The 13,661-nt window shown below is 41.7% G+C and overlaps 1 protein-coding gene and 1 long non-coding RNA gene across 2 annotated transcripts; one reads left to right on the plus strand and one right to left on the minus strand.

Annotated features, from left to right (window-relative positions):
- The first annotated feature begins 2,833 nt into the window (after positions 1-2,833).
- On the plus strand, positions 2,834-4,008 carry LOC115789842 (uncharacterized). Its single transcript, XR_004020730.1, has 3 exons — positions 2,834-2,999; positions 3,414-3,452; positions 3,530-4,008. It is a non-coding gene; the product is annotated as an uncharacterized LOC115789842 (long non-coding RNA).
- A 290-nt stretch (positions 4,009-4,298) lies between these two features.
- On the minus strand, positions 4,299-13,649 carry alpk2 (alpha-kinase 2). The gene is made up of 10 exons (XM_030743008.1): positions 11,728-13,649; positions 9,112-10,636; positions 8,878-9,025; positions 8,340-8,467; positions 8,215-8,259; positions 7,826-8,124; positions 5,849-5,937; positions 5,541-5,758; positions 5,405-5,453; positions 4,299-5,297 (listed from the first exon to the last, which is right to left on the minus strand). Exons 1-10 carry the CDS (start codon positions 13,501-13,503, stop codon positions 5,090-5,092), a joined length of 4,485 nt encoding a protein of 1,494 aa, XP_030598868.1. The 5' UTR covers positions 13,504-13,649; the 3' UTR covers positions 4,299-5,089.
- Between the last annotated feature and the right edge of the window lie 12 nt (positions 13,650-13,661).

Here is a 13,661-nt window from a genome sequence, read left to right on the forward strand (position 1 = left end):
CCCACCCATTCAAAGCACTCGGTGCAATAAATTTGGGCTGCTGCTACAAAAAGTTAACAGAAATGAAGCTGAGCCTTCAGATCCTTTAATATATTCTCTTTTAGCTCCTCCTTTGTCCCCTTTCTCTACATATTCCTTCCTTGTGTTTCTGCCAGTCTGTAATCCCACCACTCAAACTGACTCACTACAGATTTTTTTTTTTTAAACAAATGAGGGGGAATACCATTTTGTTCAGTCCATCAATTTCTGCAACTCTTTGTGGTTCATTTAATTTCAGACAAATAAAAATCAAACTTCTCACACTGTGTCGCTTCAATCAATCAAGATCCAACTTCTCTTAAAAGTGGATAAATTGCTGTAGACCGTGGGCCAGAGCTACAGACTGTGTAATCCGTAACCAATCTAGTGCAAGTGTATTGATGATTTCTATAGATGTGTATATGCATGGCCCTCTTTTATAAATGCTGACTGAAGTTTCACACATGCACAAGTCTAATTTCTGCTCCCATCTCTAGTCATGAATGAATGAATGTAGATGCTCCCATTTTTCATTTGCATATTAAATTGCTGTCTGCACCTCAAGTTGCAGGTGTGGGTTTGTTGGTCTCATTTCTGATATCAGAATTACTACTCACGGGGAAAAAAATAAGAGGATCACCAAGAAAAAAGTCTTTCATGAGCTTTTATACTTCAAAGTAGCAATTTTTATAAAAAGAACATGCTAATAAAGATACAGTGTATTTGGTGCTGTAATTATGCTGTAACTACACACTTCTGATAATGTTAAAGGACTAAATATGCAGTTCTGTACATTTACCACATTCCTGATTTATTTTCCATATTTGTCAGTTAAATGTGTCATCTCATCAAACAAATTTTAATATTAGACAAAGATAACCCGAGTAAATACAAAATGCACTTTTTAAATGATGAACAAGGTGGATGGATTTCTTTTATTAAGGGTAAAAAAGCTAGCCGAAAATAACTGCCCCCTACGGTTAAATCATGAATTAATTGTGAGTTCAACAATAGCCACACCCAGACCTGATTACTGCCAGACCTATTGAATCAAGAAATCACTTAAGCAGAGCCTGTGTGACAAAGTGAAGTAGGCTAAAAGAGCTCAAAAAGCAACACATAATGCTACAAACAAGGTCAATGACATCTGTCAGCTTGGAAAGGGTTACAAAGTCATTTCTAAGGCTTTGCGACTGCTGCCATTGCTGATCTCTGTTAATAAGCAGCTGAACAGGTGTACCTAGTAAAGTGGCTGGTGAGTATATTTTATCATGTATCCAGAGACTTCACTTAGTTTCATTAACGTTTATCCAGACAGATTTGGGTACATAAATGTATCCAGCATGCACTGTTTTCACTTTAAGTTTCACTTCCTTCTCTCACATGAGTTGACAAAGTTTTTGGAAACCGTTGTAATCCCACATGGACAGCTGCTCCTTTCGCTTTATTTCACCTACAAAGGTACATTGTTAAATTCTAACCAGTTCAACATGGTTTCCAGGTATAAGTGCCATACATTTTAAGTCAGAAATTTGTCTGTGTTGAGAAATAATTGAAATTTACGTGTGTGTGTGTGTGTGTGTGTGTGTACACGTGGTGAAGGGACCTCAGTTCATTCACACAGACAATCTAAGAGTTATCAGCTTCAAGGACGAGCAAATAAAAGCCACCCTGTCAGTCCGGGGACATTTTATCAAGCCCTCCTATCCTCAATCTGGGCACAAACAAACCAGGAGCCAACTTTTCTTTAGATCTTCCTTATAAACTGTTTCACTTACTTAAAAAAAAAAAAAATCACAGGTATTAATTTGAATAATTTAATCTCGTAGATGTAAATGAACTAAGCTCTTAAATGAACTTTTAATGGATTTGATCAAAGCTTAAACACAATTATTTGTTTTTTTTGTAAACGATGGGACCGTTCATGTCGAGCTGTTTTCAGTGTCATGCAGGCCTTTGTTTATTTCTTACATCATATGACCTTAAAGCACTGTCAGGTTTCTGCAGTCTGTTACCAAACTGATAGAGTAATAGAAATTGTATCATTATATCTAATAATAATTCTTTTTAAGATTTGATGTCACTTTTAAAATATTTTGATTTTGATTTTATTCCAGTCCTATCACTTTCATAATAACCTAACTATTTTAGCCATTGCTTTTGCATTACTTGTAATCATTTCAACCATGCATCCCTTACTTTTAGCTAATTCAACCCTTTTGGTTTTAATAATTTCAATCATTTATCAGAAAAAATGTATCCACTTTTTATCCACTATTTGTAACTATTTCAATTAAATCCATTGTGTTACTTCAAGCCAAATATTGCAGCAAATTATCCATTACTTTTTAACTCTTATGTGATTACTTGCAGCATATAACTGTTCATTCAGCTGGTAGCTACTGCAGAATTAAACATCACTACAAGTATTTTTTTTTTTCCGCCAATGAATAAACTAAGAACTTCAAAGTGTGGAGTTTAAAACTTAGGATATATGAAACAAGCAATGTGTCTAATTTTTAACTCCTGCTTCACTTTTTTTTTGTGCTTATCTGCTGGAGCAGCACCTGTCATAAGTTTGTTACAGCGCGCTCACAGTGACTTTTAGTGAATCCTGGTTAATTAAGGCCTGACCAGAGTAGTAGTTTTTTTTTTTTTTTTTTCTGGTCTCCCCTCCACCTTCCACCTCTGGTCAGGGTCGATCAATACTTCCCCCGTAGCTTATCACTAATGTGCAACTGGCTGTTTGTCCAAACTCTGCTCTGTCTACATAAAGACTTGGATGGGACAGCCCTGAACCCAAATGCACCACGGATCACTTCATGAACCTGCAGCTGCAGGCGCTCTACTGGACTTAAACTGGCATTAACAAAGACACACTAGTGTAAAAGGGAAGAAAAGGTGGTCAGAAAGGAGCTGCAGGAAAAAAAAAGAGTGACCGCTGGGTATAAATGAATCTGGCAAGACCTTTGAGACTTGAGGTGAGTAGATACTGCTCTCAAAGAGGTCTGAAGCTTTTTAAGGTTTGAATGAACAGTTTAAATCTGTGAAAAGCTATGATGGAGGAAGAATCTCACCGAGTGCCGTGTCGGTTCAGTTATATTGTGTAATATTAAAAGTAGAATGAAAATGGGTTCAAGCTCAGGTGGCACGTGGCCTGAATCAGTCTTTTTTAATGATAAATTTTAAAGAAGGTGAACTTGGTCATTGTGTGGCTCTCACAGGTGGTGTTTTACTTTGCTGATCTCTTATTCACATGCACAGGTGCACACAGCTGCAGTCATCCCCACAATCAGTTTAAAAAAAAAGACTAGAGTGGACTTTGGACATGTTGGATAAGCCTAGAATATTTACATGGCACTGAGGGTTTTTTTTTCTTCCCTTTTTTCATTTAGGCCAAATATAACCTGTGCAGTCTACCTGAAAATGCATGTGTATGTATATATATATATTCTTTTTTTTAAGCTTTCCTGATTACACACAACTTATATTTTTCCTCTTATTTCACCAGGTCATCCATCCACCAGTTTGCACCGACACGCTCTCTGTCTGCATGTCTGCAGCAAACCTTGTCCTCCAGAGCTGTGGAGTGTGACAATGGTGTTTGTTTCCTGTCCATCAAACGCCATTATCACACTAAATAGCTACAGTGTGAAAAGCACCTCAGTGTACGCCTTCACTTCTGTGTGTGAGTGGTTGTTTATTGGCGTTCCTTTGCTTCTGTATAATCCCGCGTTTACACTGTAAAGCATGACCAGCTGTGGCGATAGTTCTGGACACATTACACCAGGGCAGGAGAAGTGGTGATGGAAATAGACATTTGGTATGTTCATGCATCATATGTGATGCTGAGCCTCTGAGTGTGACCCACTTTCTTTTGCATTTGAGGTGCTGCAGACCTTAAAGTGGTTCTGCTTGGTTTACTGCTGCTGCCTTTGTTGCTAATGTCTTCAACATTTAATGCCTCCTGCACGTTTGTCTTTTTCTGTGCCATAAATAAAGTTATTTTTAATTTTTTGTCTGTTGCTGAAGAGGGGATGTCTGCACCTTAGCCATTAACATGTGAGCTTCACATTTCACAGATGCCTTCAATCCCAGCCCATCAACAAACATACGCAGGCATTTATTTATATTTCATATAGCAGCGATGGCCACCACTGTCTTTTCATACCTGTCCTACCACACAAAATGTGAGTTGACTTCATGTGAAAGGAATCAAAACATTTGCAACATGAGTGCCACGTAAGCAATGTGGGAAAGTGGTTTGAAAGGCAGCAGTGAGGGGCGATCGGAGAGGGTTATTGTATAAAGACTGTTTTAGACTGCAGTTGAATAGCTGGAATACTACTGAGATCATATGGCCTCTTGATGTCAGGTTGATTGGGTTCACTCTGCATGTCTTTCCCTTTATATATGTTTAATATGGATTCCTGGAAGATTGCTAAAACAGCAAAATCTAACTTAGAAATATTACAATGTTTGACATTCAGTGTAACAAGCAAGAAAATGAGCAAGATAATCTGATCACAACTGTAACATTAAACTGGATACATGTTCATGAAATACACCGCTTTGGAAATCAACCCCCCCTCCACACACCCACTCATACAACCTACTTTAAAGACATTTCCTCTAATTAATAAATTAAGTCCATTAATTTAATGAACTAATAGTTTGAAAATATCCCAGAAGTAGAAAAACCAAGAGAGTTCATTGCAGCTCATCAGTCAAGCAATCTAAGCGTCACAGTTCATTAACGATCTCGTCATTTCAAGTGTTCCTTAAATGAACTGCAGTTTTCCGAGAACTGCTAAATACAACTCACAGGCTCCCTTCATTAAACTAAAAATGTTGACGTGTTCAACAAAGAAAAAAAGTTGAAACAGCAGCTGCTGCTTCTGCTACATTTACTACTTTTGGAGTCTCTTTAAATGATCTGCTGAAATCCAGAAGTTTATAGAAACTGTCCACAAAACTCTGCGGGTTTCAGTTCAAAGTGACTGAAGTGAATCACTAAAAATGTCACCATTTCAATTAATAATCAAACCCTTAGCCCAGCATTCTCCTCCTGTTACGACTTTCCCTTCATCGTTGGCCCAAATGTTTTCTTCTTGGGTGCAGCAGAGCTTTGGGGTTTGGGTTTGGGAGCAGATGCTGGCTTTTTGGCTTTGGGCTGCAGAGATTTGAGACCTAGCATTTCACAGTACATGTTGCACTGATGCAAGGCTTTAAACTGGTCTATGAAGGAGGTGCCACAGTTTCCTTTGAATCCCTTGTATCTGCAAGGAAAAAATATTAAGTGATCAGGTAGTGTAAGTTGACAGTTTGCATGCAGAGTATCTTTGGTCTCAAAAAGTAAAATAAGTAAATAACATAAAATACTCACCCTTTCTTACAGGTGGCTATTCCCACATCAGTAAGTCTCATGCCCACTCCTGAAAAGAAAGGTATGAGACTGATGTTTAGGTTTCTAGGAAAAATAGTTTAGACAAAAAACTGAATTTTTAATATTTTTTCCTGACCTTGCATGTCAGTAACCAGCAGGTTGCCCTCGGTGTTTTGGTAGACCCAGTGCTGGAAAGCACAGCATTTCTGTCCAGCCTCTGAATCACGCCTCATCAGGTTGATCTCTTTGCCGTCCTTGACTGAATATTTAACAAAGTCACCAATCAGCTCCTCTTCCAGCGTGGCGTAGGGGATGTCATTCGATGGACGGTGAATCAGGTAGATGGGAATTATACTGGTGAATGCAACAAACAAAGTGGTTTCAATTAAAAGGGCATAAACATAGTGAGGAAATTATGTTGAGCTTATAAACCATATCACTCACTCTGGAACATCTCCGAAGGCTCCGATGGACTGAGCAGCAGCAGTATAAGCTTTGATGTACTCTCTTGCTGTGTTCTGGACCTGACACTCCTACAGTGCAACAACAGCAACAGAAAAGTCAGTCTGCATCATAACATCCCTACTTATATGACAATTTCCCTTTTTCCTTGTTTGTACTTTTTATAAAATGTATTTTAAATCAGGTATCAAAGTATCAAAACACAAGAAGAGGCAGCCAGAAGTCATGTTTTGTATCTTACTGCACATTTTTGCATTTTGAGGCACAGAAACTGACAAATGTATAAAATAACTTTTTTGAGGCGATTGGTGAACATTGCATTTTTTTAATCCAACTTTTTACACAAAAGAATGTAACAAGAAACTAAATTTGATTTGCAATCTATTTACCAAGTGACTGGAACAACAAACAGTTGTAAACTAATTAGATTTTCATTATGATGTATGTAGGCGAACGCTTCACTTTACAACAAAAGTAAACCTTTGGGTAGTCTGGTTCAAGAAACACTTTTGGTCTTCAAATGTGCCGTTTAACTTTTGTTAAGGCTTGAAGTTTGCAAATTAAGAGAATGGCTACCTTCAATGACAGGTAGGTGGTACCTAGACCATTAGCTGTCAGATAATGTGGTTTACTGTGCTTAATTGCAGTAAAAGTTGTCCCAAGAGTGCTCCAGTGTTTAGTGAGTGAAATTCTAGTGTTTTGTTTTTTAAGTTTGTTTCCTAGGCGTAATTAGCACATATCTCTGTCTCTGTCATCCACATAGTCTAGCAGCTTGAAATGAATGTGCTAGTACTACCTAATAACTTAGCACTTCACCCTCACAGTCATGTCAGGCTCCAGAAAAAGGAAGATAGCAACCACCACGAAGCTAACCTCACAGACTGTGTATAGAAAGTAACTGTTCTCCTTGGTTAGTGAGTTCCTGTTATGAAGACTCGACCTGAGCATCTTGCTGCTTTGAAACTGGTCACGATTGGTAAAAAATGTATCTGATTGAGAAATCAAAGGATATTACACACTCACACAGGAACAAATTGCCAATTGAGGTTTTGCAGTCAGGTGACTGCTAACCATATGACCTTGACTCAGCCATCACTGTGGACATGTGACAGTGAAGGGTCACACCACTTAGGTGTCAAACAGGCCCAAAGACTGATCTGCAATCATCTGGCAACCACCGGCTGTAAGGAAAAAATGTATATTTCTCCCAACCATTTGGTGAGTGCTTGTAGGAAGTTGATGGTAGTTGCTGTAAAATCAATTGCAGGCCTAGAGACCTGTCAGTGACCTCCTGGCAACCACCAGTTGATAGAGAGAAATGGGTATTCCCCAACCAATTGGCCAAAACCTCCTTTCAATTGCTATGGTCACTAGCAGATTGCCACAGGTGCCCACAACATGGAACTTATCTGTAAATGTGCAACCTTCAGTGCTGCACCACAACTTTTACTCTGATTCTTGTTTGCTGATTCAAAGTTTTCAACTGCACAGGTAGTGGTTAGCAAGTCCTTGCAGACAAGCCGGCGTCTTCCATAACTGCAGCAATCTGCTAACAACCAGCAAGTAATCACAAAGAGGTTTTTGGCGAAGCACCCTCTTTGCAACTGATTTCACCTAGCAACAGCCAGCAATCACACCTGAACCAGTCAGGAAATGTAGAGCTTTCCCTGGTTGCGACACGTCCAGTATGCAGACAACTCTCAAGCCATGTGTGCATGACATCACTGGAGAAACCAGTGGGCTTACACTAAAGCGTACTCTGCTTTATCCTCCTTTTTGACTCCAGTGGAGACCATCGTTTACAAAATTAACCTCATGTTCTGCTCGGAAAGATTTGAAACCAGTGACTGAGGCTATAAATCATCAGGAAATTTAGTGAGATCATAGAGCAAGAGAGCTGATGGCTATTTTCTCACAGGCTTCTATACTATCAGCAAAGACTAACTGAGATATTCTCACCTCTGCAGCCAAGGTAAAGTTCTTCTGAACAAGCTCGTCATTGTTCTTGGTCCCATAGCTGATAGCATTGTGCACTTTGAGCACACAGGAGTGACCTGGCACTAACAAGGGTATCTGACCCGCTTGCAGCTTAGTCCGGAAAGCCCGCCGATGCATCCCCTCCCCAAAGTGTTCCTTTTCAGTGATCATACTGATGGGATGGCTGTCTCCAAAGTATTGGTCAGCTAGGAAATCTTCCTTGAAAAAGAGTCTGGAGAAGTGAGCATCTTCTTCTTCACTGCTAACCTCTACAGGGGCAGCTGGGGGGAAAAAAGGCAGTGTCATCCAGCATCTCCTTTTAAAGCTCAGCTGTATAAAGTAATATGCTGCATTTCTAGATTTAAACTCACATGGAATCGTTTTTGGAGCTGGAGGGATGACAATCTCACTGAGCACTGTAAAACAATGCAGTTTTTATTAAGATAGATCACTTTAGACTTTCAAGAATGATCTCTATAGACTACTTTTTTTTTACCTTCATATGTGAGCAGGTAGTCCAGGCTGACTGACCCATGTAAGCTGCTGAGCTGACAAAGGTACTTGCCCAGCTCCTTGTGAGAAGCGTTATTGATGGTCAGTGACACCTTGCTCTCATCCCCTGCACTTCAGACAAAGGTACAGTGTCACTTAGTGCAATGAAATTTCAGCATGTGATAGGGATAAAACTGGGAACCACTGCTAAAAATCACAGTTTTACATTTAACTAAAGGTGCACAATAGTTTGTTAAAATAATCTCATTACGGGGTACACTAGGAGACTGATTGGAGCGAAGCATGAAGTTATATTTATTTAAGCATTTGTTCTGGGATCTCACTTCAATCTCATGCTCAGGCATAAAAAAGCAAAAATTGGGAGAGTGGCAGTAAGACACCATGTGCAGAAGAAAACACAGCCACACAGAAGGAGGACCTGGGTTGCAAAGTAGCTTGCAGATACCCAGCTGTAGGCAAGTTAAACCAGCTTAAAAAAAAATCATCAGTATTGCTAAAAAAATCACATGAAGTTGAGTTACCTTCTTTTGATCTCAGCCAGGATAGTACCGTCTCTGCTCCAGGTCACAGTGTAGTCGGAGGAGACAGCAGCAAACTGACACCACAGGCACAGGCTCTGGGCGTCACCACTCACTGGTGCTGCCTGGATAGGCTTTACCGCCTTGGGTTCTGTAGATATCACCACAGGCTTTAATTATGCTGTGTGGAATATGTATTTACATGCAGAAGACTAACTGGTTAATCAATTCCCATACCTTCCTTGGGTGGGATCCTCTGTTTGACCACTTCACTGTACGCCTTCTTACGAGTTCCTCCAACATCTGCCTTGAGCTCATCTCCCTTTACTTTTACTGACACGTCTGACTTTGGTAGTTTAGACTCCAACATACTGACAATCTTCCCAAACTTGTCCTCTGACAGACGTGGCCTTTTAACAATATCATCATTCAGAGGACTTGTGAAGTTCTTCGGCTGGTGGTCCTTATTTTCTGTGGGATTTGGAGGTTGTTCTCCCTGTGACGCTTTAGCCTCTGGTTGCTGGGACTTCATTTCAGCAACATTTGGCCGATCACTTTCCCTTTGAGCTTTGCCAGCTTTGACACCCAGCTTAGATTCGAAAAGCTCGATTCTTCCTTTTGCAGTCTTTGATTTTGCTCCATTCTCCACTTCAATCAGCGGCTCCCCTGATGATGCGTTCTGACCGTGTTTCTTTTTCTTCTTGCCATGTGGCTTGCCTGTTGTCTTCTCAGCTACCACACTTGCCTCAATAACCAGTGTAGCCTCCTTGGCTTCAAGTTCAGTCTGAGTGTTCTCACTGGTGTGCTTTTCTCCAATAGTAGGATGAGTTTCTTGCTGGTTGGATGTCTGCTGGGTGGAAACATGGTGACATTTGCTTTCCTGTTTTTTGGACACTTGCGTGAAATGATGATGACCAGCTGATTTATCCTTTTTGGAGCGTGTGTTCTTCTGGGTTTTGTGAGGCATCTTTTCAGTTGTTTTCTGATTCAGCTCAGCCTTCTCTGACTGCACAGCTGTGGGTTTTGCAGGCTTGGAGACAAATGGATCAAATATATCTAAAGTGATGCATGCAATGCGTTTCTCGTTTGAGATGAAGAAATTATCTGCAGGGAGAACAATGAGGTTTTCTAGTTCCCTACTGAAATCATCAATCTCCTCAAATATTGTTTTTCTAGTGAGGAAACAGTCTGCAGCGTCACTAGCGTTCAGGTCCTGTAGTCCCTCTGGTGAAGATTTCTCAGCGGTCTTTTCTGTAGTCTGCTTTTCATGAATCAACTCTTCATCGCCTTCCAGAGATGGTTTGTCAGTAATTCCATCCAGGGTTGGCAAGAGAGCACACTGTTGTACGTGATCGCAACTGTTGTTATTGAGAGAACCTTTCGCACAAGTCTGATCTCCTTCCAAATGTCTGTTTGTCCTACAGACAAGGAAAGGGCCAATACTGACTGGAGCTAAGGGCATAATAAATGTGGGACTGTCCCTCTTTGGCTCCACCTGACATGCTCTATCAAGGTCTGGCAAAGTGTCACTAGACACTTGGTTGTCAGTATTAAAATGCCAGCCAGGTTGCGTGTCTCCACCTGGCACGTGTGAGTTTGTCAGAGTGTCAGCAGTGAGGACACTAAAATCAGTTAGGAACTGGTTTTCTTCCCGATCGACCTCAGCTTGCCCACAGCTCTGTTTAGCTTCGTGTTTGGTCACTGAGCCCAGCTGGACAAACCTGCGCTCATTTGTCACTTCACGCAGTCTATCTCCAGCGGGCTGATAATGAAAAGGACAAAGAACGATAAAATATTAGCTGAAATTAAAAAAAAAGTTGTAACTTCTGTAACTGAGTTTTCTTACGATGGAGTCTATGGCTGCACATAGATAAATACACGATACTGTAACAATGCTGTTAATATGCTGCCTTGATATCAGGTAATTACATTAAAGACAGATCAAATATTTTTATTTTTAGCACATACCTTTCTATAGAGCCATTAATCAGACGTTTATAAAACACCATGCTTCTAGACCCAATCCACCAGTCCATACGTCCTGCATGTAACTGAAACCTTGACTTTCAGTGTTAAAGACTGTACCTCCAGCTGCACTTTGCACACCTAAGCCAATCAAAAGCAGTCTCTTAGCCCCGAGAACCTGTTGGGGTCCTGATCGTGGCTTTTTAAAGGAGATGTGGTGGAAATGGGTGTGTCGACGGGTGCGTACGAACAGAGAGAAAGAGAGAGAGAGAGAGGATCGTGTTTCAGTTTTCAGCTGTGCTCTCCTCTCACCCTGACACGCCAAGGATGCATGCTATTATCACTGGACTCTCAGCTATTATTAGGTGCCATTTCTGTCCATCCGAAGTTTTCCTCTTAGGCACTCCTTTTCCTTCAGCACACACAGCTGTCAGTCTTTGAGATGGGAGCCAGACAACTTATCCAATCAAGGCTGGGTGGAAGGACTTGGTTGCAAACTGAGTGGCTCCAATCCAAAGCAAGCCGACAATACTCATGAGCCTTGTGTGTGGTGACATACATGGATTTTATATTCGGCGCGACTCATGACTGCCTAGTGATATTAAAGGTATGTCAACACCGACAAGGACAAAAGCAGGAATGTCTTTTAACTTTGTGACTGTGTTTCAAAAGGGCATGACTGATTTGTCTTCTGGCCAGCAATGTGGAGATGGTTGCTGCTCTCTCTAGTGTGAAGCGAGAGCCATCGTGCAAACAGACACACTGGAAAAAGTTGCACACATGCCCCCAAGTACGATGGCAAAAAATTCTGTAATATTTTATGATGGTTTCAATTCAAGCTAAGCACAAACATTCACCTCTCAAGTGTTTAAATATCGACCTTCTTACCTCCTCTGTTATTAAATCTGTAGGAGGGTCCAAATCTGTATCTTCTATTATACTCAGTATGACTGGGTCTTTTTCATTGCTGATGAGACTTTCTGTCTCCAAGGACTCTGCATAATCATCAAACAGAGAGAGGTTGAGATCAGCAGAAGTAGATCCAGGCATCAGTGCCACCACACTTGCATCTGTGGTGTTTCCTACTGGAGAGGCCACCGTCACACCAGGTGAACCCCTGGATGAATGCTGGGGAGCGGTGCAGGGGGAGCACTTGTCTCCTTGTGTGGGGGGTGTTGAATTGCACAAGGATTCAGCACCCTCTCTGTCACGGAGTTTCAGTCCTGTAGATTCGAAGCACAAAGAGAGAGAGCTGTGCCCAGAGTGGATGGAGCTCTCTGATATGTTTTGTGCCTTTAGAGGTTGATCCTGGACTCCCATTTGTGCCTGGGTTGTTGTTTGTAGAGTGCGTCCTTGTTTTGCAGTCTCTGTTTCTGTGAGAGTATTTACCTCTGACAGCGCCTGTGTCAAAGCATCTATCTCAGCCCCTATTTCTGAAAAGGCTGTTGTGAAGTCCTCTGGTGGAGCCACGATGATGTCAGTCCAATCTGAGAGTGCAGTTGCCCAGCTGTCCACTGATGACCACCTCTTAACTGGTGGCCCCCAACCTTTGGTGTCATCACCGGTCCAGCCAATCCCCTCGCTACCTTCAGGGTTGTAATCTGACACCTGTGTCTCTCTTGAGGAAAAAGACAAGTAACTGGTATGAGAGAGATCTCCTTGCATCACAGAGTGATGTGTCTTGTCCCAAACATCCTGACCTTCTGTATCATCACCTGTCAGATATTGGCGTGCGTCCTGCCAGAGCTCGATGGGACTGTTGCTGCGCTGGAGGGTTATTCCAGCGACCCTCGCTTTGCCTCGTCTCACATCACTTAGAGACATAAAGCCTGCCTCCCAAGCATCTGCAGCAGGTGTCCTCAGCCCCGAATGTTCACTCACGTCTGACTCGTTATTCTCTGTATATTGTTCCACACAAGAGCTGTGATGACATTCTGTCGCGTCTGATGAATCACACATCACTACATGCTTATCACAGTGATGGCTCACTTGCTTCCCACTTGTTTGTGATAATGGCTGGTATTCAGGACATTTAATCACATGGGAAGCTATACTTGGGCTCAGGATGAAGTCCTGTGTGTCACTTTCAAAGATATAAAGATCTGACAAAGGCACTACAGCTGTGTCAGTATCTGAACTGTCTCTGTCTAATGACCTTAATAAAGGAGGTCTGTTTTCAGAGCTGATGTTGGGACTGGAGAAGGGGACAGTGACAGACAGCTCCATCAAACCCTCAAGTGAGACCGCCCCAAAAGATTCAGGTGGAGTATTTCCTTGTTCGGCAGAAGAGGAAGCTGATTCAGATTGGGGTAAAATGAGGTTCTGAGAGAGGTGAGGTAATAAAGGTGATACTGTTTCTGATTGGCCCAAACAGCACTGACCCCTGCCATCGTCATCCTTTGGTGAAGCCTCTGAGGAAAGTGAAAAATGCTCTGACATGCTATAGATGGACAATAATGACTGAACGCTGTCTGGTTTTGCAGAAACATGTGGCGGGGATTCATCAGTGGTGTCTGCAAGACTGGTCACAGCCTCTGTTCTTGGTTCTTGTGCAGACTGCTTGTTTACTGTGGGACCGTGAATAACAGAATCAAAATCCACAGACTGACTCTCTCTGAGAGCCGGACGATTTTTGCTGTCAGTGCAAGGAAGTGACACATCCATCGGGACTTGTAGTTGAGCGCCTCGGGGTGGTTGTCAAAAAGCTGACTCTGCTGCCATCCAGCAACTTGAGGTCGAAAAGGTTTTTTGTACAGTGACAGATTTTTTTACCTCTGGATTTTCTGTCATTATTCCTTCCCAGAGTCCAACTGGATCCTTGC

This window comes from Archocentrus centrarchus, chromosome 12 (genome assembly GCF_007364275.1).
Source record: "Archocentrus centrarchus isolate MPI-CPG fArcCen1 chromosome 12, fArcCen1, whole genome shotgun sequence".
Taxonomy (NCBI): Eukaryota; Metazoa; Chordata; class Actinopteri; order Cichliformes; family Cichlidae; genus Archocentrus; species Archocentrus centrarchus.